Here is a 24,493-nt window from a genome sequence, read left to right on the forward strand (position 1 = left end):
TACTTTTTGACCTGTTCTCTATTGTACCTGATTCATGTGCATAGTTTATGGGGTGTATTGTACTGTAGGATTTATAAAATGATTCATAACCACTATGTGGGGCACTACATCCGTTTTAGATGGTTAGCATGCTACACCATAGGAGAGTGCGTACTTTGCTGTGTTGTATTTTTTATGATCCTTAGTGGGAATATGCTAATCTTATGTGTGAGTTACTAAAGAGGTTTTCTTATCTTGTCTTGGGGGCTGCATCTTTTTTAGATGCAGGAATACTGCTTACTCCTGTACAAATACACCTCACGAACAAGGAAAGAAGAGGAAAATAAATCAAGCTTGGCAACCTGAGATGAAACAAAACAATCTTTAAAGGTCCATATTTCAGCCCCAAGGATCAAGCTCCTTCCAAGCGCCCGAAGGCTACCAAAGATGGGTGACTCCCAGTCAGTTCAACGGTTTAGACCCTAGACATGCCAGGATGAGAGACCAAGAGCTTGGTCAGGCTTTGAACTGACAGCATTAGAACAAATCGGCCATTCAGGAGTTACCCTTCGGTCTTTATCCCTCCATGCAAGACAAACTTTTTATTAATCCCGAGATCATAGCTCTTTTTTAGTTCTACCAGAGGAGAATAAGTCCTCCTCTTCTAGAATATTCTCCACACAACTTCCACTTTCATTATTAATAAGGAGTCACATCAGTGTAAAAAAGAGACACTATGATGAAAGGAGGCTTAGCCCTTCGACCATAATTTCAGCTAGTATAAAAGCATACGATGGGCAAAATAAAGTTAATTTAGATGGTCAATCAGTAGAGAACGCAGGCCGTTTTATTCAGTGCAGACTACCTTCATTTTCTTCAGATTGTTGACGTTGTGTTTGTAGCAGAGGGTGTGGCTCTCTGTTATAAGGTGGAAGATGTACTCGAAAGGGGAAGCCAACTAGCCTCTGGAGGAGGGGCAGGAGGGCCGCTGTGATGATGCTTTCATCCACTTCACTTGTGACCAATGTCGCTGCCCAATGTTTTTCAAAATTACTGATTGCCCAGGAATAGCAGGACATCTCTCAAAAATTGGTGGGAGAAATCCCCAATTGCTCTTCTAAAGTCGCTTGTTACCCTGCAAGACTATTGGGAGGTCACATTACTTCTTTAGGTAGAATTGTCAAATAACTTCATGTTAGCAGAATTTATTTTTCCATGTGTTGGTTTTTGCACTAATAATCAGGCTTTTGAGGTGTTTTAAAACAATTGGTTCACCTGAAGTGAACAGCAAGGCTCAGAAAGCATTAGGTTCTCAATTGAAAGCGAAGGACTGCGAACATTGCTTCCTGGTGGCATTCTGCAGATCTGGCAACATCACCTACAAGTGTCAGAAGGAGTCTCATGGAGTGGGGTAGAGGTGACAGTGCTGCAGGGGGCTTCAGGTAAGAACCACTGTGCCCTTATAGAAAAATGGCAGCAAGGCTCCTGGTGCACTCACAGTCAAAGCGGACTGATACAGACAATCATTAGTAAAGCATTTGGACTCACCCGAGACCATTGCTAACACCAGCTTTTGTCCAGCTACAGCGGTCACTGGCCTGTCCAGATCAAGCACATTCGATTCCCCGCTCTAGGAAAAAATAAAAGCTTCAATGGTTGACCTCGGAGAGAAGGTGGCGCAGGAGATGGGAGTGCAAAGAGAACATTGGGACGCCTCAGATATTATTGTTAAACAATGCATTGGGCAAACCAATCTATGCTAACTAAACACAACAAGCTATACACATACCAGGATCATCTGAAAGCGGTGTCCAGACCTTGAAAGTGATATGGGGCCAGACAAATGGCATAAGAGGAACAACACAAATACTAATAACAAAACATGGCATGACATATAAAGAAATGAAGGGGAAGAGGAAGGGGGAGGGGAAGGGAGAATGTGCTCTAGGTTGAAACACTGCCCGACTTCTAGGCCTGCAGATTTGACAGAGGAACCACAGGAAGTAAGGAATAAAGAGCAAAGGATACAGGCTAAAGGGACTGGATATGGAGAAAGAAGGCAGACAGAAGGGAACAGTTGGGGAAAAGGGGAGAAAGGTTTGAGTCTATGATGATGTGAATAATGTCCAGAGAAGGTCACTCCAACCAAAATGGTACCCTAGGCAACCTTCTGGTGAAGTGAGAAGTGTTTCTAACCAATCACAACAACAACTGCTGGAGTTGCCAGGACCGGGTTGTAGAAGGTGCAGAGCAGTATGCTGGAGGCGCATGAGGTGGCTTTACTAAGCCTGAGGGGCAGCTACTAGGGCACGATCTAGTCAATCACAGTTCTACCTTACCACAGGCACATGAAAAGCATCCAACGGGGTGCAGCAGCACCTGCTGTTGAGGGCAGGGAAGGGCTTTACTATGCATGCTACCAGCTGCTGGGTACCCTAGGAGCTTATCTTACCAGGTGCAGCACCACCTGCTGAAGGCTCACTCCGTACTTCTCGGCTATTGGCTGCAGGGCTTCACGCACTGTCTTGGCAGATTTAGCAGAGATTCGAACTGCTTTCTTGATGATGGGAATTTCAAGCCTAATGAAAAATCCAGAAAGACATTCATAACCAACATTGCTCTGTGCAGTAGATCATGTGTATTCAGCCCTCAAATGAAGGAAGCGCAGAGAGGTCTAGACCTAACCCAGCCCTTCAGAATAAACTGGAAGAGAGCCCGCTGGTTTAGGTCTCATTAGAACAGACCGAACCATTGCAGGCACCACACTGGAGGCAGGTTTCCAGAGCAGGCCCAACCTTGCAAAGGCCCAACCCATCACTGAACCAACGTGGTGCAGCCCTACCACGGTAGCCTAAACACAACCATGTGCAAGGCTCACTGCATGACCAGGCTTTAGGTTTGCTGCCATCCTTCTCAGCGCAGCCCCTCTCATCTGTCTCTGTGTTGGCAGAGGCACAAAGACTCACTCAAAGCTGATCCTGTTCTCCAGCATCACTTCCTGGTCACTGAGAACCATGCTGTCCTGGTCCAGAACGAGAGTCTTCTAGAAGAAAAGGAAAAAATAACTTCTGAGATGAGGAGATGCCATTTGTAGCCCTCGGAGCATGCTGTTGCGTAAGGACGAACACGTGTCCTCCTCTCTTTGTCCATCTAATAGTTGGGAGTTCTAGCTGAGGGATTTTCCAAAAGTCTTCCCACGCCTCAGTCAAGTCTAATGGCGCAGAGCTCAAATGTAGAATTTATGTACGGGGGGGGAGAGAGAGAGAAAGAGAGCGCGAGAGAGAGAGAGAGAGAAAGAGAGAAAAAGAGAGAGAGAGAGAAAGAGAGAGACAGACACGCAGGCGGAGGCAACTATGTCAAAACATATCTACAGGGCTAAGGAGGCCAGCAGAACCAGAAGGAGCAGCAGCATTGAGGGGGAGCTGGGAAAAGAGGAAGGGCACATACGGAAGGTAGGGAGGGAAATAGCTGGTGATGGAGAGATGGGGTGAAGGCAAGGGGAAATGGAGTGAGAAGAGACAGAAAGAAAAGAGAGGAGGAGAGGGCAGTGACAGATGTGGTACGACTCTGTGAGAGATGTGCCCTAGGGAGTAAAAGATGGCAGGAGAGATAAGAAAGGTGAGCAGCGAGCATGATTGAGGGGTTGAAAGAGAAGTCAGAGTAAGTGAACCTCATCTCCCTCTGAGCTGCCAAGATTCATATATATATATATATATATATATATATATATATATATGCTTCAAAAACGCTGCTCGAGCGATCCTCGGCCAAACAACGCTGGTGCCATCGGTAGTAGCAGCCGCTACTCTTTACTTCACACAGGTTCCAGATCCCACTAATTAGAAGGACACAGAGATGGCACACCAGGAGATCTTTGCACAAATCCTTTATTGTGCACTCGTAGAGCAAGGACGACGCGTTTCGGTGTAAGCCTTTTTCAAGTAGCCACCATTTTGAATTTACCACATATATAAGTCCTTCTTTCATGCCTGAACACATAAACAAAGAAAATACTCGGATGTTTAGTCAACCCATATTACAACAGTGTTTCTCTATATACATATATATTAAACATTTCAACATTTTGACTACATCGTATTCGTGAAAGTGTCTGTGTTTGTGTGTGGCTTTCAAGCAGGTTTTTTGTCGGACCTAGAGGTAAACCTTGTGGTTGGTCTCCTAGCAACACCCCCCTGCTACGCGCTCCCGAACTACAGAATCGCATTGAATATCGGGAAATAGAGTACACGACGTGTCTCATGGCAACCTTCTGTGCTGTGCGGTTCTGAACTACAGAGTCGCATTGACTATCGGGAAATTAAGTTCTGTTGGTTTATTAAATGCGGGGTTCGAGACCATTGCCAGACTTATTGTCTAAGAAAGGTGAGCAGCGAGCATGATTGAGGGGTTGAAAGAGAAGGCAGAGTAAGTGAACCTCATCTCCCTCTGAGCTGCCAAGATTCATATATATATATATATATATATATATATAATTTTTACAGATTTTTTACAGATTTTACTATCACTGGGTTGCACGTATATTGCACTTAAGCCACTTTTTGATCAGCTTACAGTTGAGTCTCATGTCCGTGTGGCAAATTGATATAGCTCATTTAGTGCTTCACACAATGGACAATTTGATCTTTTTTGCAGGAATGATAACAATTCTTTACGAGCACAAAGGGTGCCCACACTGAATAAGTTAACCTTAATGATGACTGTGTATCCAGGGACATACCAATATCAAATTTGATGACACCATTCTATATTTATATGCACATATTTATATATTTATAGGCAATATTATATGTGATTTTATGAGTATTTATAGAGAGTTTTCCTTATTGCACTTTATATTTTTTAACATTGCGAAGTTTTGCACAGTGGTTTTATTTTACCTGTTGCTACTTTGTAGTATATAGATGAATTTTAAATGAGTATATATACCAATGTATTTATTTATGTATCTATATTTAGTGTATATTATGGTCCTCTTATCTGGGTCATCAAGGACTAAACTTTCAGATGCACATTCCTGCTTATGAATTGTCATTATCCAGTCTCATGCATTTATGCAGTTAGTTGAATCTGTCACTATGTTTTCCATTTCTTTACATCTGGCATGCAATAATTGGCTAAGAGCCCTTTAAATTGAGCACACCCGCCATGTAACGGTGTCATGTGATCAAGGTGCTGTTTGCACCGAAACACGTGGTGGTGGTTTGGTGGTGAGCAAATAAATCACTACTCACGAAATTGGGTTTGCCTCGTCTCTTTCTGCTGCTGCTGCATTGCTGCAAAGACGTCTTTATGCCGAATATATATATAATATATATATATATATATATATATATATATATATATATATATATATCCGGACTCGCCGAGAAACGGGAAACGGACACCCATGAGTTTCGTGGTTAAGCAGTTCTTAGTTTTATTACACCACCATCGTCAGACGCGTTTCGAATACAAGGTATCCTTGTTCACTGGCGGAAACGCAGTCCGCTTTCAATTTTTATACAGTGTTTTTTTGTGTTTGTGATGCTTTCACCCCCGTCACATGGTACAAAGAACATGGAAAAAACACTTCACTTTTTGCCTGTTAATGTGGTTAATGCGCTAAAATGGACACATTAAAATATATCTCTGAAAATGTTGCAGAAGACATCTAGTATATTTGTAATTAATAATATATATATATATATATATATATATATATCCACTCCTAAGGTTCTCCTCGTTTCCAAAGAACCACTCGGACACCTCAAGTGCTTCAGCTTAGTTTAATTTTAACAACAGGAAAAACGGCGCGTTTCGGGGGTGAACACTTGAGCGCGATCAAGGGTTCACCCCCGAAACGCGTCGTTTTTCCTGTTGTTAAAATTAAACTAAGCTGAAGCACTTGAGGTGTCCGAGTGGTTCTTTGGAAACGAGGAGAACCTTAGGAGTGGATTTTCACGGAGCGCCGGCTCCGGTACTCGGACCGCCCAGACAGCCTCACAAGCCCTTCCGGCATTCTCGGAGTGAAATATATATATATATATATATATATATATTATTTGTTTTGACGATTGGTGAGAGCAGCGTCCTTGTTGAAGGTAGAGCAGTCAAAATGTAAAATGTTTTGTAGATGTGTGTTTATATAGGTAGGTTGCAGTCGATAAAACTGTCCAATAGCCGGTGACAGCATGATTGCATGTTATGGTGGAGTCCAGGGCAGTTCCAATGCTGCTACAAATGCTTTACTGTCCTACTCTGACCAGGGGGTTATTTATGTGTGTGCCAGGGCATGGGTTGACTAGCTGTGGCTCCACTCTTCCGTTATCTGTGCTGAGAGCAGTGCATAATTTGAACCAGTGGTTTCCGGTGCTCGGCACCGGCACTTATGACAGCTGCCTCTTGGTGGCGCAGTTTGTGCTGTTAAAAGATTAACAGAACAACAGTTTATTAATTCAATATACATTCAACAATGACTAATACCAGCTGTCCATCCATTTTCATAGCTTAGGGGCCTGGGGTAGTCTTAAATGTCGCACTTGTAGCAGTGCAAGGGTTAGTAGTTGTGTAGGTACTGTCACTGGCAGTGGTAATGGGTGGTGCAAGCTGTGTGGTGGCCTCCTGACGAGGGCCCTGGCACTTTTTTGTGCTTTTTACAAATTAGGCACAGGTTGAGAGATAATGTTCGACATGTTGGAGCTATGTATGGCTCATTCGGAATGTGTGCACGCAGGGCGTACAGTCTTCATTTAGTGGACGTCACTTTGCCAGGTACGCCACCCTGCCCCAGTACTCAGCTGAGTTACAAAACTGTTGAACTTCCAAGCGGTTGAGGAAAAGGCCTTGATATGGTAGGTGTTTCTTTTTTAAATTCTCACAAATAGGCTAACGTAAGAAATGAGAAATGATGAACATATAGGTTTCCTCGTATAATTGAAGTCAGTTGATTTAATATTTGACGTAATTATAATTAGGTCAGGGCACGAGTCAGGGGTGCACGCGGGTGGACTGCGTCCACCCACTCTCTTCACAGGGTGGACAGCTTCCACCCTGTGTAGAAGTTGGGCCCCACTGAACAATGTGCTTAATTCGTCCTGGTGTGATTTTCTAACACCGGGACACTTTCAGCAGCTCCTGCACGTTGTTGTCTGCTTTACATCCGCAAACAACGTGCAGGCGGGGACAGGGCATTCTTCTTTCAGACTCCTGCTGGGCTCACAACAAAGGCCCAATCTGAGGGGTCATCAGGCCTCCTTTTGTTCGAGTCTCCTGCCTCACACCTGATGCAAATGCAGCAGAGGGGAAACAAAGGCTCACACCTTGTTAGCACTTCACACATACTTTAAAGAAGCAGCTTTTCACTTTGTTCAGGCTCTGTTTACGAGATATGGTGCACTGTAAGAACCTCAGATGTGTGGGTCTCTCCCAGTATTAACACAACATAGATGTCGTTTATATAGAGTTTTGCTACCCCTGAGGACGTGATGAAATAATTTAATTACCACTATGTTTTCCTTTCTGGTGCTACTCATCCTAATGCAGGGTGTACATCACACTTACATATTACATTAACAATAAATCATATGCATTTGTAAATCATTGTACAGGGTGTGTTGCATAACACAATGAGGGATTACAAATTGTAGAAGCCACATATCATCTTCCACAGCACACTGTGGTATATTATAAGGTTTACCATGCAACTGCAGGTAACATAAGGATCTCTGTGTTCAAAGCAGTAACCCACTTACCTAGCTACATTAAAAAATCTGTCATTTGCATGTTACATGATGTGCTTTGCAGTAACCCACTATGCTACTTTAAGTCCAAACTGAGGCTAGACAAATCACAGATATTTCAAGCAGGTGCATTAACCTCCATCCAGAGTTATCTTCACTATTCAGATTTGGTAGAACTCACAAATCTCTGCGGCAGGTGCCTTAACCTCATAAGAAATTTTAAAATACAATCTTTGCAACCAATTAACCAGAACAGATTTACTGTCAGTTTTCTTCTTGTTGCCACTTTCTTTGTGGCAAGACTTTAAATAAAAATAAATGTACAAGTTGATGCCCAGATTTTGTATCCGGGTTAAGTCACTTTTCTAGCAGAACCCTACCCTAACTTAATATCTGTTGGGATTTACATTACCACACATTCCCCTGCCTTGCATTAGCTTGCGTCAAGTAGGCATTATATTGGTGGTTCTAGAGTGCCCCTGTGCATCCAACAATGTATTTTGATGAAGTACCATATTTACAAAGACTTGTAAATATAGGTTTGCACCAAACTGGTGAGTCTACCCGAGGCTGGTGTAGCAAGAAGAAATACATCAATTTCTCCTTGTTATTTCCTCTTTGCATGTATGTGCATTCTGCAGCACACATGCAGAGAGGAAATAGCCTCATAAAATAGTGTTTACGTGGCTTTGGGAAACAAAATATGCAAACTTTTTCTTAGGGTCCTATTGCTAAATGCCATGGTTGCAATTATCTTTTTCTTTCACTACCCTAAAATTGCTTATTTTTGCAGGTTCTTTTTTCAGCCCCCTTAATGCAGTCATCATTGTTTTCTTTCTCTCTCTTATCTTCCCTTTCTATCTTTCTCTCTTACTTCCCGTCATGGTCTGTTGGTGAAAAATGAGCCCCAATCTCCCAAAATGATGAGTGAAGGTGGGTAAGGCTGAGTAAGAATACTTTGCATAGGAGAGCGGTTTTACCTATGACCAGCGCATGCAGTTAAAACAATCACATCTACATGGAAATGTGATGCATATGGAATATTGTGCCTGGTTGCGTAGGCTGGCAGTACAGTTAGTTTGTTCAATCCTTGGGCAAAGGAAACCTTACGCTGACAAAAGGCAACATTGTTTTATGTGTAGCTTACAAAAGTTTGAGTGTTCTCCCTAAATCCGGAGGGTTTGCATCAGAGGCGCAACTAGAGCCACATTTCGGGGGGGCTAAGAAAAAATTTCGGGGGGGGGGGCTGAACTTTAATCAGTAGGCAGAGTGGAGCGCAGAGTCGAGCTGCAGGAGCTCTTACAAGGGCTGAAACAATAACAATGCCTAATTAACATTCAAATGGTCTTTAAACGACCTGTGAAACGTTCGGGGGTGCTGTGTGTGTGCCCGGGATCTGTCTCATCCCGGCCTGCCACACACGATGGGGGGGGGGGGGGGGGGGGGGGGGGGGGCGGCGGGCTGAAGCCCGGTGAGTTCAATGGGTGTTGCGCGCCTGGTTTGCATGTACACTCGAAATACGCTCAAATGTACTCATGATAGATCTGCTAATCATATATGTGAGGGCTTACGGTCTGATGTCACTTCTTGTGATGCCACTTCCTGTAAAGTCGTGGCTTGTGATGCCACTTCCTATTATGTCACATCCTGTGATGCCATGTTTGATGTTGTGCGCCATGATGTTGTGCGCCATGATGTCATGCACCGTGATGTAATCCGCCATAATGTTGCGCACCGTGATGTCACGCACGTGATGTCGCGCACCGTGATGTCATGAGCCGTGATCTCGCTTGCATACTGCCTAACTAGGTTAGTCTCCCCACTTCTTTTTTTTAGGACTTGTGCCCTGAATTAGGTACAATATTACAGTTTCCAAAAAACAAGAACATTATAAATCCCATCCAAACTAGGACGGCAAAATGAGTGCGTGCGAATCAAATGCTAATATCATTTCATAAGATGGTGGCGCCTGAAACAAAAACAAAGATCTCCTTTGTACTAAGCAACTGTACGGGAGCCTAAGAGCTATGTTCGTCGCCCAGGGCGTAGGAAAGCACCTGCTGTCCCAGCTGGAACAGGGGTGTCAGAGGAGGGATGACATTAATTTTTATGACTACTATTAATTGTGAACTGTTACTCCTATGTCACAAAACAGAAGCAGGAACTAATAAATAACAGGAAGGCGTATTTCAAGGGTTGGAGCCAAGGAGTGGTAAAAGAACCAAAGAAGGTTACAAGGAGAAAGAGGATTAAAAATCACAACAAAAATGTGAGCTGCAATTGAAGTGAGAGAGCGAAAGAAGAAAGCAAAGAAAGAAAGATCGGTCAGACAGGCGAAGGGAAAGAATGTTGCAAGGATGGAAACAAAACAGGAATAAAGGAAAGTAAAATGAAAAGAAGGACATTAAATGAAGGAAAGAAAAATTAAAAGAAGGAAAGAAAAATTGAAAGAAGGAAACTTTCTCGGGGAAACAATTCAGGGGGGCCTTTTTAAAAACAGGCATGATCACACGCTTTGCTCACCACGCAGTTGGAGCAATATAGTTCAAAATGGGAGGTATTTTATTCTTCTACCTACTCCCTTGTTCATCACAGAGTGATCAAGGAGTAATACCTCGTTTTTCCTATGCATACAAATCGATTTCTTTATTTTTATACAGTCATCAATCAATAAACTTGACTGATTATTAACAAGCCCTAGAGCCAGTACCCAGTGTTGCATAAGTGCAACAGGACACAATCTGCGAGGAAAGAGTGCCCTCTACTGGGTAATAGTGTGTACTCTACGGAAACCCTAGCCTCTTACTTCACTCACCCTGAGGGAGATGTGCTTCGAAAGACTAGCGTTGTTATAATGACCTGTGTTGTATTAGTATTTTTATCACGTTCTACCCCTGACGAAGAGTTCACCTGCCATGATGGCGACACCAGTGGCTCAGCAAGGTTGCTATAGGACCCAGTGCTAGCAAGGAAAATATGCCCACACTCCACTGTTTGGTAGTTCATGCCCTGTAAATATCTAATATATAATTGTCCAACCCTAATCGCTTCTTAAAATGTAATCTTGAGTGATTTTGCATCTTGTATATATGTAACTCTAATCACTAGTATCTGTAGTAGACTTTTGTACTTACTACCATTCTTACGGGAATTTAGAGTTTATCTGTTTGTATCATTTCCTTGAGTGAATCTGCAACTTGTATATATGCAACTCTAACCACTAGTATCTGTAGTAGACTGTTTTACTTACTACCATTCTATGTGAATTTAGAGTTTTTCTTTTTGCATCTTTTATGAAATTCATGTACTCTGAAGTCCTTATGTAAAGTAACTGGTCCTTTTGTAAAGCGCTCTGACGCCTTCGGATAAAGTTTGCACTATATAAAATCGCAATGAATAAAAAAAATATATATATATATTTACAAGCATTGACAAAGTCAATGGATCTCGTCTTTAGGACCTAACCAACTCCCCTGCCAACACTTCTTTGGAAATGCTGAACAACATCTGTAAAATGCAATGCTTTTTGCCAATGTTGTTTAGTACTGACAAAAAAGATGTGCCTATAGATGAGGCAGATGTCATTTTCTTTACTTTTTTTATTGATCAATTTAAGACGGCAGGCGTCATTTAGATCAGTCAATTAAAAAAAGAGATTGCAAGTATGTGAAAGCAGTTATGTAGAGGAAAGAAAGCAATTGCTGCCTATCCCTAAAAATAATTCTTTTAGAAAACATATTTGTGGGCAGAGGGGAGCAAGTGGTATGAAGAAGCAGCTTGGAGTGGATGCAGAGGGAAGGAAGCTCACAAGGCAAACAGCAATATGGGGTAGCGGGGGAGGACCACACGAGACGGTCAGTAAACCAGAGCATGTGAGATGTGCTGGGGATGGAAGCACACAAGAAAGAGATTGAGAGAGCGAAAGAGAGCACAAACAGAGCACGGAGAGGGTATTTTGGGGCAGGGGGAGAAAAACGACGGAGGGAGATGGATAACACATGCACTCTGATACAGTGCTTTACTAAAAAGGAAAAAAAGTAGTTCCCTAAAAGTGAGCAGTGGAAGGACCAAAGTCAGTTCAGCCTAGACTGTTCCTATGAGAGCAGGGTCAAGACTGATTTGCATATGACTGTATCAAATCTGAGGTGACATGGTGGGCAAAAGAATGATGTGTTGGAATGCTACCTAAGAGAATGGCAGTCATTAGTCAAACTGCAAACATTCTTCCCATCACCTTTTGTGTGTTTGATGCAACACTCTACGTGGCCAAGAGTATGCCCAGACATGGATAGCTTGCTCACTGTGCCACCTGAACCATGCTGCATCCAACTCACGAGCCCAAATCAGGTCAAGAATAGTTTTGGATTGCTTATGTTCCAGTTCAGAGGGGACCTGGCCGTTAGGGTTGGACTGTTCTTACTGGAGCCGGGTCAAGGTTGATTTTCATATGGCTGGGTCAAATATTAAGTAGCATGGTGGGCAAAAGAGCGATGGGTTGGAATGCTACCCCATATTATAGTCAGTGGTTAGACAAATTGCAAGCATTCCTCATTTTGTGCGTTTGAAGGACACAAGGCAGCCATTCAGGAGAATTGTAAAAAGGCTATGTCCAGGTGAGGGACAAACACGATGGACAAGAAAAGCCATCAAATAACTAGCAAGCAAATGAATGGGACAATAAAACCAAAATAATGGTAAGTAATGGGCGGGCTGTAAGCCACTGTAAGCTCTTGATAAGTGCACAATAGGTATTTGGCAACCTTGCGCTGTCTGATATGCTCAAACTTCAAACAAAAACAGCACAGTGCAGCGTTGTGCTTTCATCTGACCTGTGACCTACTAGCACAGGAATAACTAGATTTACCCAGACTTTCCATCTTCTATAGAAAGCTGGCAAAGTGCAAACCCTACTAATCGTTGAACTAAAATGGTTTTCAGTTCTATACATTCTTGATTAGTAGAGAAACAGAAAACATCACTCCTTTTGAAGAAAATCTGGATCCGCAGAAAATAGAATTGTCAACATTTTTGCAGAAATGTAGATGCTTTTTGTCATACTTGGGAAATACAATGCCCACAATCTCCAAAGATATTAGTACAGATACAACATAAGGAAAATACCAAGTCTTCCCAGGATATTTTACCATCACCTCATAACTTTCATTACTCTACTGAAATGTGTACCCTTATTAGTGCTTCCTTTGTGAGAGGTACAATAGAATTTCCTTTGACAAAAGTTGCTGTTATCTTCATGTACTGTTCCTGATGTACTGGGAAAAGGCTATTTGTTTACTTGAAGCTGTGATTTGATCAGTTACTATGTGCTCTATTTCACAATTCAAAATAAAAAGAGGAAGGTGCAAGATGTCCTTAAAGAACACAAAAAAATCAAAAGGAATGTCAGTACTCGAATACAGAAAGAATGAAGGCTGTATAGTTGCCATCCAAACGCTTACTAAAAACAGTGGCTCACAACATGTGAGATGACATAAGTGACGGACAAGAAAAACAGAACAACCAGCTTCAATGCTAGAATCAAAGATATAATAGTGCATGCGACTATCAGACCATTTTAACTTCTGCACCTATTATTAAAAGTATAAAGCACTCCATCATCCCCTAAGGGATATCCGGGAACTAAGGCAACAACACCAGACTCAATATATTAGCCATCACTAAAAGTCAAATAACCAGGCCTTCAACCACTTCCATAAAGTGAGGAAATCTCCAATTAGTCGAATTTCCAGAGGGAGAGAATTCCAGTGGAGTGCTGCTAGACGACTAAAAGAGCCACCACCCATTCTAGCCTTCCAAATTCGTCTGCTGCACACCAGAGCTTGATACATAGATCGAACTGCTCATGCTGGTTTGTCAAAAGACACTCGGTTATGCAGAATTGCTGGTGTGTTGTCCTGGAGTGCCTTCTGTACATAACAAAACAGCTTGAACTTGGCACCTTTGCACACCAGAAGCCAGTGAAGCGAATTGAGGCAAGCCGAACTACGTCTAATGCGGTTACAAATCCGTCTGGCTGCCTTATTTTGGATTAGTTGAAGGCGACTAAAGAAATATTCGATACTAGATACAAAGCTTTGCCCAAGTCTTGCCTGCTCATGATTAGCGCCAGGATAACATTCCTGCACCAAACTACCGGGATCCATCGAAAAAGCGTCCTCTGCATACTTAGGAGTCCAAAACATCCCCAACACACTGCATTCACCTGATCCTGCATAGAGAGTGAATCATCTATCAGAAATCCCAAGTTCTTGGCTACTCTTTTTGGCTTGGGGCAGGACCAAAGAGAGAAGGCTACCATTCGTCGTTCCACACTTTGTTTACCCCTCCAAAGAGCAATATTTTGGTTTTGCCTGCATTGAATTTCCGACACAACATTTTCATCCATTTGGCCACATCAGATATGCAGCCTAACAAGTTCCCTTGTGTCTTTATGTGTCTCTTGTCAATAGAAATAATAAGCTGGGTGTCATCAGCATACGAGAGGATCTCATGGCCCCAGGTCTTAACAATGCCCACCAGAGAAGAGATATAAATGTTAAACAAGGAAGGGCTAAGAGACGACCATTAAGGGACCCTGCAGCTGAACAGGCAGGGGTTGAAATGAAAGGGGACAGTTTTATGGAGTGGGGTCTCTTGCTCCCAAAAAAATCCAAACCACTACAAAGTAGCAGTTTGCAGAACAGCCTCAGGCAGCCTCTGTATTAATAGGGAATGCAACACCAAATCGAAAGCCATGGACAGATCTAGTAAGATTAAGGCTACTGCCTTATCTTGATCTGCTTCTGATCTGATGCTGTCGAATACTGCCAGCAAGTTGGATTCAGTGCTGTTATTGGCTTTGAATCCTGTTTGGGTGTCATCCAAAAGAAAATGATATAGTTGATTGTTAACTTAACTTTCCAGCACTTTAGCCATATACAGCAAGAGCAAAATCTGGCGATAATTAGATATGATAGCTGTATCCACTCCAGCTTTCTTCGCCAGCGGCAACACCAGGGCACGCTTCTGGATGGATGGAAATTTTGCATTTGTCAGATAATAATCGAAACACCATGTAAAATATGGACTTAATATGGGGGGAAGCCGTGAGAAGATAAAATGAGGGCAGGGGTTTAGTGCAGACTGGCATCTCTGAGGACTATCTCTTCCACCAGGAAATAAAACCAGGAAATAAAACTCAAAGGTTGAATACCTCATATTGATCTTCTCCTTAAAGAATGTGGCCAGCTCCTCACAACGCTAAACTGAGCCTATGGCCGTTTGGTTTAAAGAAACAGCGAGCGACAGTTCCTTAACTATTTTGAATAGCCATTATTCTAATCCAGTCTCCTTACAAAATGCTGTTTCTTTACTTGCCTTAGCGGTTTGTCATAGGTATTTAAAGTGGTTCTAAAGGCCATTCGCTTCTCTGGTCCTTTAGAGAGTCGACAACAGCCCTCTAGTGTTTTATAGCCTCTTTTCTCTTTCCTCAAATCATTAGAATACCACTTCTCAGATGGTGATGATCTGGTCGAAGTCCTTAATTTCTGGGGTGCACAGGCATCTAATGCCCTAACCAAAGCTTTCTCGAGTACACTAACATTTGTTTTTAGAGTTTGGTCCCCATTCAACAAAGGAGGGTTAACATTTTTTGTAAAAGGCTCAAGATTTACTCTCCTCCATGGTCTTATAATAACCAGAGTGGCTTCATAATTAACAGGGGTTCTACTTAGTGCAGGGAAGGAGAATTTGATCACAAAATGATCCGACCACAGGAAGGAATCAATGGAGTGTATTGTAAACGTACACAAATGAGAAAACAGCAAGGCAAGAGTAAGTATGTCCTGCTTAATGCGTCGCACCATTAATCCATTGGTCCAATTGCAATATTTGCTTCTCGTTCTCTAGATTCCTACTCAAGGAATTCGTTTCACCTCAAAATTTGTTTGATTCATCCATCACATTATCAAATATAATGTTATTTATGGTTTTAATAAATATTGTATCAATTCTCTATACATTTACTAATATATTATTTCAGTTATTGTTCTAAGTCCCCCACTGAGGGTTTGCTCACCTCCCTGCATTCGTAAATATCTCTAAAAAGGATTTCAACGCCACCCCATGTCTGCCTTCCCGAATGATTTTTAGCACCTTATAACCAACAGGCACCACCAATGCTAGCTCAGGCATAGAATAGCTATTAAGCTACGTTTCTGTAATAAAAACTACATTAGATGTAGAGCTGTTAACAGTATCCCAGATTCCACCTAGATGGTATTAATGTGCTGTTCCTACATGAGAGTCAATGCATACGAATGGTTGTGTTGTACATTCTCCACCTGTACTAGTTTTTGCGAACAGTGAACCACTGCTGTCCTATAAAACATCACAATACTACACATCACTGTTTGGAATCATTAAACTCTGGGTTTGATTTCTAGAATTAATGCAGTATTTTCATGAAAAAAGTGCCTTGCTGGCAGTAGTGGCCGGCATCTTCGGGGAGCGAGCAAACATTTGAAATAAAATACAAAAACTTACCTTAACCCCTCCCCTGCTGATGACGGAACCGCTCCGTCATCAGCCGCGGTCGCACTGTGCTGATGACGGAGCGGTTCCGTCACGGCCAGCTCGGCACGTCTGCGCGGGGCGGATTCCACGCCTGCGCTGAGCTTTCTATTGAGCGGGCGGGGCCGTGATGGAACCGCTCCGTCATGAGCACAGCGCAACCGACGCTAGTGACGGAGCAGTTCCGTCACCAGCATGCGCCCGCCTCTCAGCCGCCCTCCCCCCTTAGCACTGCATCGGAATAGCCACCGCAGTGAAGGGGTTAACTGGCGCAGGACTGAACTGACATCTTCCGAACTTAGCTCGGGACCTCCTCTCATCTGCAACCGGATGCTGCAGTGCCGGCTCCAATCCTGGCGCTAATTGGAGGGAGCGTCCTCACTCACCGATCCCAGGGATACTGGAGCCCTGCACTTGCTCTGACCCAGCTGTCTTTAACTCCTCTGGCTACCTGCACTGCCTATGGCCCCAGCTAGCCACATACCCAGCATCCCTAGCGGTAGATTCCATGTTTATGAACAGTCCATTCACATCTATCACATACCTGCTTGCTTCCCGTGAGGTAGAGCTTTACATCAGACAGACAGAGGCCTCGCTTCTGGCAGATGCCAGAGAGCATTTCGCGGATGGAGAGGCCCTGCCGCACGGCGGTGAGTGAGGCCGTGCCGTCCGGGAGGTACACGCAGCAGTACTTCACTGGGCCTGAGTCTGGCCTGGCCTCGGGATCGGCCTCGGTGCTGCTGACATTTCCGCTATGGTTCTGAAAGAAGAACAGCAGTATGTGACCATGCCCTCCGGAAGGGTTTCAAGTAAAGTGCTGAGGACTCCCAGCGAAGAACCTCAGACACCACGAATCTAAATGTATTGCTACAAAAATGTCATCTACACATTCATGGATGTCTTAAAGGAGTCACCAGGGGTCACGGCTTCAAACCCTGGTTTGCCTCTTGCAACCTCTAACAGAGGTGCTAAAAACAGTGGCAAGCACACAAGGTAAACAGTGCCTGGTGAGAACTATTTACTTTCTGCAGCTCCCACGGGGACAGCCCACTTTACGTCCATTAAAAAAATGAATTCCGCAGAATTCATTAGAATACATCATAAAATGAAGCAAATGTTAACATTAACATTTTTAAACTTGTTGTGAATGATGCTTCATTATTTTAAATACATGAAAAACAAGCATTGGCAAAGCCAATAGGTCAGGCTTAGGAAAATCGGAGAGATATTTTTATTATTTCTAGGCTATGCCTAAAAAATAATAAGAAAAAACAGGTTACTTAAACGTGGAACAAGATACTTGCAATAACAATTGTAAATAAAAAAAAATAAATAGCAATCCCAATTTTAAAAGCACAGTATGGGTGCTTCATAGGAGGCAAGCATACCTAGAACAGGTATAGAAACCTATTTTAGTTTTAATGCACATCACAGGCAAATACGATTATTATCGGTGCAAAGCAAAAGTGCCTTTGCCCCATAATTACTGTAACCTGAAGGCATAGCTTAAACATTCATGAATACCAAAAATGAAAAAAAATTTAAAGAAGAGAGCATCAGAAGGGTAAAGCATTTTCCACCATCACTGGATCTGGCAAAATACTGCCACCCCTAACGCATACAGCCAATATATACTTGTTGCAAGACCAACAGAAGAAGTGATCTTGCTTATACCCTTTTATGATGCATCAGTTATACAATATGAAATCATAACACTAATAACAACACTTACGACATCTCAAATCACATCTTTTGTTAGAACACTGTGTATGGTAGAGTGGCTAGTTTTAGTTATGGTTGTGTGTTCTGCCAGCTGCAAGCAGTGTGTATGGAGATGCGCTACTTATAATAAAGAGAAGCTGGTGCATACATTCTAAATTTAAGGTATAACTGTAACTTTAGAAATTATAATCTTTTGTAATTTAAGTTTGGTTTGTATAGAAATAAAGAATAAAGTTATAGCAATTTAAAGGTGGGGCATAAATCATAAATGTAGGAAATAACTATAACTTGAGAATTTCTAATGTTTGTGTAGTTTAAGTTTTTTTTTTTTAGAAAGAATCAATAACGTTTTCCTAACTACGACTAAACTTTAACTGTTGCTTTTTTCATTGAAATATATATATATATGTGTGTGTGATTTTTTTTACATGAGGGTGGCAATTAGCTAAAACTGTCTCGAGACCACACCTAATGATATATGAACAAAGCAGTTACATCTATACTTCGCTAGTGTGATAGTTCCTTACATGTTACCAGAAATCAAAACTTGTTAACAATGGTAAGGAGTAACTCAGGCCATAGTCCATATTCAATATATGTCCCATATGGATTATTAACGGTGGCCCTGGACCACTATTTTTTTTAATCTTTTTTTTTTAAATCTTTCTGTGATTTAGCAGTTCATTTTCTCTTAGAGTTATACACTAGGCTTCAGTATTGTGATCGCTTCAAGATACAGGCATATTGAATCCCTTCCTGGGATTCAGTGTCAAAGATCCTATAACGCTATTTCCTGTGATGTCATTAAGGTCAAAAGGTGTAGGATGTCATATCTGCTACCCTTGGCATTTCGGTGAAACGATGTCCAGGAAGAAGCAGTTACATTCAATGGTCTTCATACACAGCACTCCAAAACTCTGAACAGATGACAGAGTATTGCAGGTTATTTCACATTGGTTAAATAAAGTATTGTGGATTGAAAATGGCAATTTCGCATTTCATTTAGATTTTTTTCAAAATGGCTTGTGCTCAATCCATTCGACCAGAGGGGTTTATAAATCCACCACACCTGCAAGGTTGGGTGCAGTACAATAATCCACCCTGCGGTTGCCTGTTGGCCATGGATGGCTTTTGTGCCAGATACCCTCCACTCCATATCCCTTCCACCCTTGCCCAAAGTCTAAGGAGTGCTGTTCGGACCAGAACACCTTTTGTGTTATCTGTAGATCACCCAAAGACTAATACCTCTATACTTCATAAAAGGCAAAAATCACCACAGATGAGTATTTTTGAAGTGTAACACCATTTGTAAGGTCAGAGAGAGTCTACCACTGCTAATTGAAAAGTGAGACAGATACTCAATTTGTAGGTTATTGGGGTTTGTTTTGTCTTTGGAAATAAAGTTAAAAAAGCTGTACCAGTGGAATACAGTGATGACTGAATTCTTACACAGCGTTCCTTCGTAGTGTTAAATCACAGGTCAGTTCCACTTTGGTCACATTTCCTTATAGATGAAATTAGAACAGCTTCAAATTTTAGAAAAAAAGAACTAAGTATAGGGAGTTATTTTTAACGAATTTTATAATACACTTATATTCTGGATTTTAGGTCGTCATAAATTTAAAAATAAACGGTTTCTTTCGAACAATTAAGACCCAAACAATCTACAATGTTTAAAGTACCAAACCGGATAATCAGGAATAGGTTAGTTTAAGACCAGTGCAACCAAAATGGTGACACTAACTGATACTTTTGCATGGAGACAGACTAAGCATTCCAACTGCAAAACAGTCATTTGCATCTATCTCATCACCTGCCCATGCCAACTCAAATATGTCGGTATGACAACTTGTCCTGTAAAAACCAGGATAACTGAACACCAGAGTAACATTAGGTGCAAAAAAAAAAATATTAAGAAGTGTGCCCATTTTACATCAATGAGCCACACAGTCAATGACCTACACTGGACCATCCTGGAATCCCACCCTCAAATACGCTAAGAAGCCCTTTTTAGGGCAGAGCAAAACTGGGTTTTCAGGCTCTCTTCCCATAGTATAGGACTTAATGACGACATTCCCTGGGAGAGCTAGACTAACCAGGATATTTAAGCCCCATATCAGCATTTGTAGTTCACATGTGTCCTATTAACCTATCTACACGGCTTCTTCAGGGGTCACACATATGCCATTGGTTCTAGATCATCACGTATCCAGGCTTTCCTAGAATAATCTATACTACCTCATCTGTCGGCAAGGCACCTCCACGTACTCCCTTACAAGCCCTGGACATAACATCACCACATTAGGTTACCGGAGCACAACTCTGGGTACATATAATAACCACTACAAGCACAAGAATGACTGTCACAATCTATAGACAGCGAGGATTTCTGTGGTAGCATTTCCAACCATTGTACGCTCATTGTACACTCACTCCGGAGTACGAGGACGGTGCAACAGGTACAAGGCAGGCTCTGACCAGAAAACCTGGTCAACCCCTTACCGCTTCACTGCTGGAAGCATTGGCAGCAAAATCTAAGCGCATATATGAGAAGGGAATCCCCTCTCACACTTCGAGAAACACCTTAGTGAGTGTAACACATAGCCTGGATTACACTCCTTTTTAGGTTTAAAGTATTTTATTAAGGACAGTGGTACAGCAGTGAAGGCATAAGTGTAAGGGCAATAAAACCAATCACAGACAAAATAAATCAATGCCTCCTCCAGGGCTTGCCGCCGCCTGTAAAGTTCAACAGTCCCAGCCTCGTCAAAGCTGCCCCGGGTGACCTGCTTGTGTAACGTGCCCTAGCGTTAGACCGCATGCGAGTAACAACCCCGCTGTACCCCTCTTTCAACAGAACAAACCATCCCAACAACCTCCCTGCCCACCCGCCTCCCCATCCCACCCCCCCTCTGTCCGGTGCTGCACCAAGTAGAACGCCAACACTCGCAACTCACATCCGCCTGCACTCCCATTTCCGGTGTGCTGTTCTGAACCCTTCCCCCCGATCTTTCACTGTATGGGAGGAGTGAGTCTCAGCAGCCTCAGGTATCTCGGGCAGGTAAGTTACTTGAATTCAGCTGCCAGTAGCGTATGGAAGGGTAGCCACAGCTCTTGGAGTTGATCTACGTCCCCTGCCAGTGTAAGCGATATTTTTTCCATCCCAAGAACATGCCACAGCCTATGAAGCCAACCCGTGATGGAGGGGACAGTGGGTGTACGCCAGTGTATCAAAATGTTCTGTATCGCCGAGCCTAGCGCAATAGCAATGTGTCTCCCCCTCCGAGATTTCAGTGGATACATTAGATCATTGGGGAGACCCAGCAGGATATAAGCTGGGAAACGGGGCAACTCTATACCGAAACATGCATCTATCTCATTGATTACCTCCTTCCAATAATCCTGTAGCAGTGGGCAGTCCCATAAAGTGTGTGTCAGTGTGCCAACGTGCCTGCAATTACGCCAACATGCAGTGTCTAGGAGTCGGTTCATTTCGTGGAGGCATTCCGGAGTGTGGTACCAATACGTAGAGACTTTGCTGAAGGTTTCTGTGAGCCCTACATGATATGCGGAGTGTCGTGCTCTGTACGAGATTTGCTCCCACTCCCTGAGGCTGAGAGTTCTCCCCAGTTCTCTGTTCCACCTCTCTCTGCCGGGGTTATACAAATGAGATGGCGGAGGTTGCAGCATTTTATACAGATCAGATATCAGTTTGGCATCTGCCGTGCGCGTCGCTAGCCACCTTTCATAAGGCAACAGGTTCCTGTCTGCTGATTCTCGCACTTGCGGCTGCAAGGCCCAGTGACGAACCTGCCAGTACCTCATCCTGTCTGCCTCTGTCAGCTGGTAAGTTTCTTTGAGAGCCTCGAAGGGGAGGACCCCGTCTTCACCATATATATGAAAGAGTGCTCTACAACCCTTCCCCCCCCAGTGTGTATAGGCTCCCGGTTCCGTCCCCGGCATAAAGTCCGGGTTGTCTACTAGGGGCGTGAATGGAGAAGGGAACGTGGTGAGGCCAAAAGGTGTGTTAGTGGCGTCCCAAATCCGCAGCGGCACCCTCGTGATATAGGATGCATAAAGGTTCGGAGGACGGTGCGTCCTGTGCAGGAACGGTATTTCCTGCAGGGGTCGGCCCGCCACCGCCTGATCCTGGAAGAGCCAGTGCTTGTCTGACTCCCACCTGCTCCATTCCACCAGGTACCTTAGCTGTGACGCCTGAAAATATTTTTGAAGATCAGGGACCCCCAGTCCACCCGCCTCCGGCGCTAGAGTCGTCAAAGCCCTTCTCATTCGGGGCTTGCAGCCCTACCAAACAAATCGGGACAGGTCAGTCTGCATCTGCCGTATCCAGCCCCGAGGGGGCTGCAGCGGAAGCGCACGAAACAAGTACAGAATCTGGGGTAGGACCGTCATCTTGATCGCCGCTATTCGACCTAGCCAGAAAATCGTCCCCTTGCCCCATCTCCCCAGCTCCTCTTTGACTTTCTTGCCCAGCCCCTCATAATTAGCCACCACCATCGCCTGTAACGTAGGAGCTAGCAGGATACCTAGGTATGGCACGTGGCGCTGTGACCATTGAAGCGGGAAACGCCTTTGCAGGTCCTGTCTCGTCTCGGGCGTCAGGGAGATGTCCAATGCTATAGATTTCCCTACATTCATTCGAAACCCAGCTGCTCCCGCAAAGGCATCAAGCTCCCCCTTACATGCGGGTAAGGCCCGCTTTGGGTCCTCTAGCGTGAATATGACATCGTCCGCATATAGGCTGACCGTGTGAGTGTACCCTCCCATCCGTACCCCGATCGCGTCCGGATTCTGCCGTACTCTCTGGGCAAAGGGCTCCATGTAGAGAGCAAAAAGAAGAGGAGATAATGGGCACCCCTGCCTCGTGCCACGTCCAATATTAAAGTGCCGTGAACCGCAGCCATTGACAGGTACCGTAGCCGATGGGTACTTGTAACAGTTAAACACCATGTTCCTGAATTTCTCCCCTATGCCCATCCGTGCCATCACCTGCTCCAGATACGGCCAGTGCACCCGGTCGAACGCCTTTTCGGCGTCAACCGAAAGCAGCATCCTCTCCCCCGGGATCCGTGAGGCTTTCTCCAGTACATGCACCAACCTCTTAGTATTATCCACCGTTTGGCTGCCAGGCACAAAGCCGGATTGGTCCGATTCAATCAGCCCAGGTAGATACGGAGCTAATCTCGCAGCCAGGATCCCTGTATATATTTTAAGATCGACATTTAGAAGGGAGATTGGTCTATACGAGCTACATTGAGTCCTATCCTTCCCCGGTTTAGGTATAACTGATACAGTCGCCTGCAGGAGATCCGGCGGGATGGCACCAGGGCAAGCAAAGGAATTAAACAGCTTGGTCAGTACGGGCGCCAGGATCGTGCAGAACGTCTTGTAGAAAAGGGAGGTGTAGCCGTCCGGGCCTGGGGCTTTCCCGAGTTTCAGCCTAGAAATTGCCGTGACAACCTCTTCAATCCGAATCTCACGTTCCAGGTAGTCGGCCTGCACCGGAGCCAGGGACTGGAGAGCCACCGAGTCCAGATACTCATCGGGCTCACCTATTCCCGAGTCATCCCCCGCGTAAAGCTCAGAATAGAACTCGCGAAAGCGCTCAGCTATGTCGATGTCTTCGGTGACTGATCGCCACCCTGCCTCCGCTATTTCCTTTACCCTACGGTTTTGGTGCGCCATTCTGAGCTTAGCCGCCAGTAACCGGCCACAGCGATCCCCCCCTGTATAGTAGGCGTGTTTCAGCCGCAGTGCTGCATACTCAGCTCTGTCTAAATCCAGAGCTGAAAGGAGTTTCCTCGCCGCTTTTAGTTGCTTCCATATTCTGGGAGCCCCAGTGCGACGATGTACCTGCTCCAGTTCCCTAACCTTCTGCATGAGCTCTTCTCGCTTGACCTTTCTCTCTTTGTTTTCGGCCGACGAAATTGCTATGAAGTCACCCCGCAAGACCGCCTTGAGAGCTCCCCATTGAGTCGCCAATGCGGTGTCGGGGTTGGAGTTATGCAGTTGAAATTCCCGCACGGACTCCGTTATGCGCTGCACCACAGCCTTTTTGTGCAGGAGGGTATCCCGAAGTCGCCAGACCCCACGTTGCGCCGGGATCGACGGGGGGAGGAAAGTCCCCTTGACCGGCGCGTGATTTGATAGAGAGATGACCCCCACCTCAGAGCCAGTGGCCATGTCTCGAACCGGGCCAGAGACCAGCAGATAGTCCTGCCGAGTGTATGTTTTGTGTGCGTGGGAGTAGTAAGAATAGTCCCTATCTAAAGGATGAAACCCCCGCCAGAGGTCATGCAAATCCGAATCAGCCAATTGTGTTCTCACAGCGTTCGACAATTCCCCAGTCTGTGGGTACCGCTGCGCTGACCTATCCAGAGAGGAATCGAACACCAAGTTCAGGTCCCCCCCTAAAATGATGTGCCTGTCAGGTGACGCCGTGACATCAATTAAAGCAGTGTGGA

General features: G+C 44.1%; 1 protein-coding gene across 3 annotated transcripts in view; it reads right to left on the reverse strand.

The window, feature by feature from the left end:
• The window catches only part of RGS14 (regulator of G protein signaling 14), a 372,155-nt gene that overhangs the window by 34,830 nt on the left and 312,832 nt on the right, over positions 1-24,493 (reverse strand). For 2 of the 3 annotated variants that reach the window (XM_086931803.1, XM_086931805.1), the window contains 4 exons: positions 16,831-17,046; positions 2,946-3,022; positions 2,432-2,558; positions 1,528-1,609 (listed from right to left, as the gene is read on the reverse strand). In XM_086931803.1, the coding sequence (XP_086787929.1) occupies positions 1,528-1,609; positions 2,432-2,558; positions 2,946-3,022; positions 16,831-17,046 (502 nt within the window). The remainder of the gene's footprint in view (positions 1-1,527; positions 1,610-2,431; positions 2,559-2,945; positions 3,023-16,830; positions 17,047-24,493) is intronic. The other variant, XM_086931804.1, reaches the window with a different exon arrangement.

Source organism: Lissotriton vulgaris, chromosome 7 (genome assembly GCF_964263255.1).
Source record: "Lissotriton vulgaris chromosome 7, aLisVul1.2, whole genome shotgun sequence".
NCBI classification, from domain to species: domain Eukaryota; kingdom Metazoa; phylum Chordata; class Amphibia; order Caudata; family Salamandridae; genus Lissotriton; species Lissotriton vulgaris.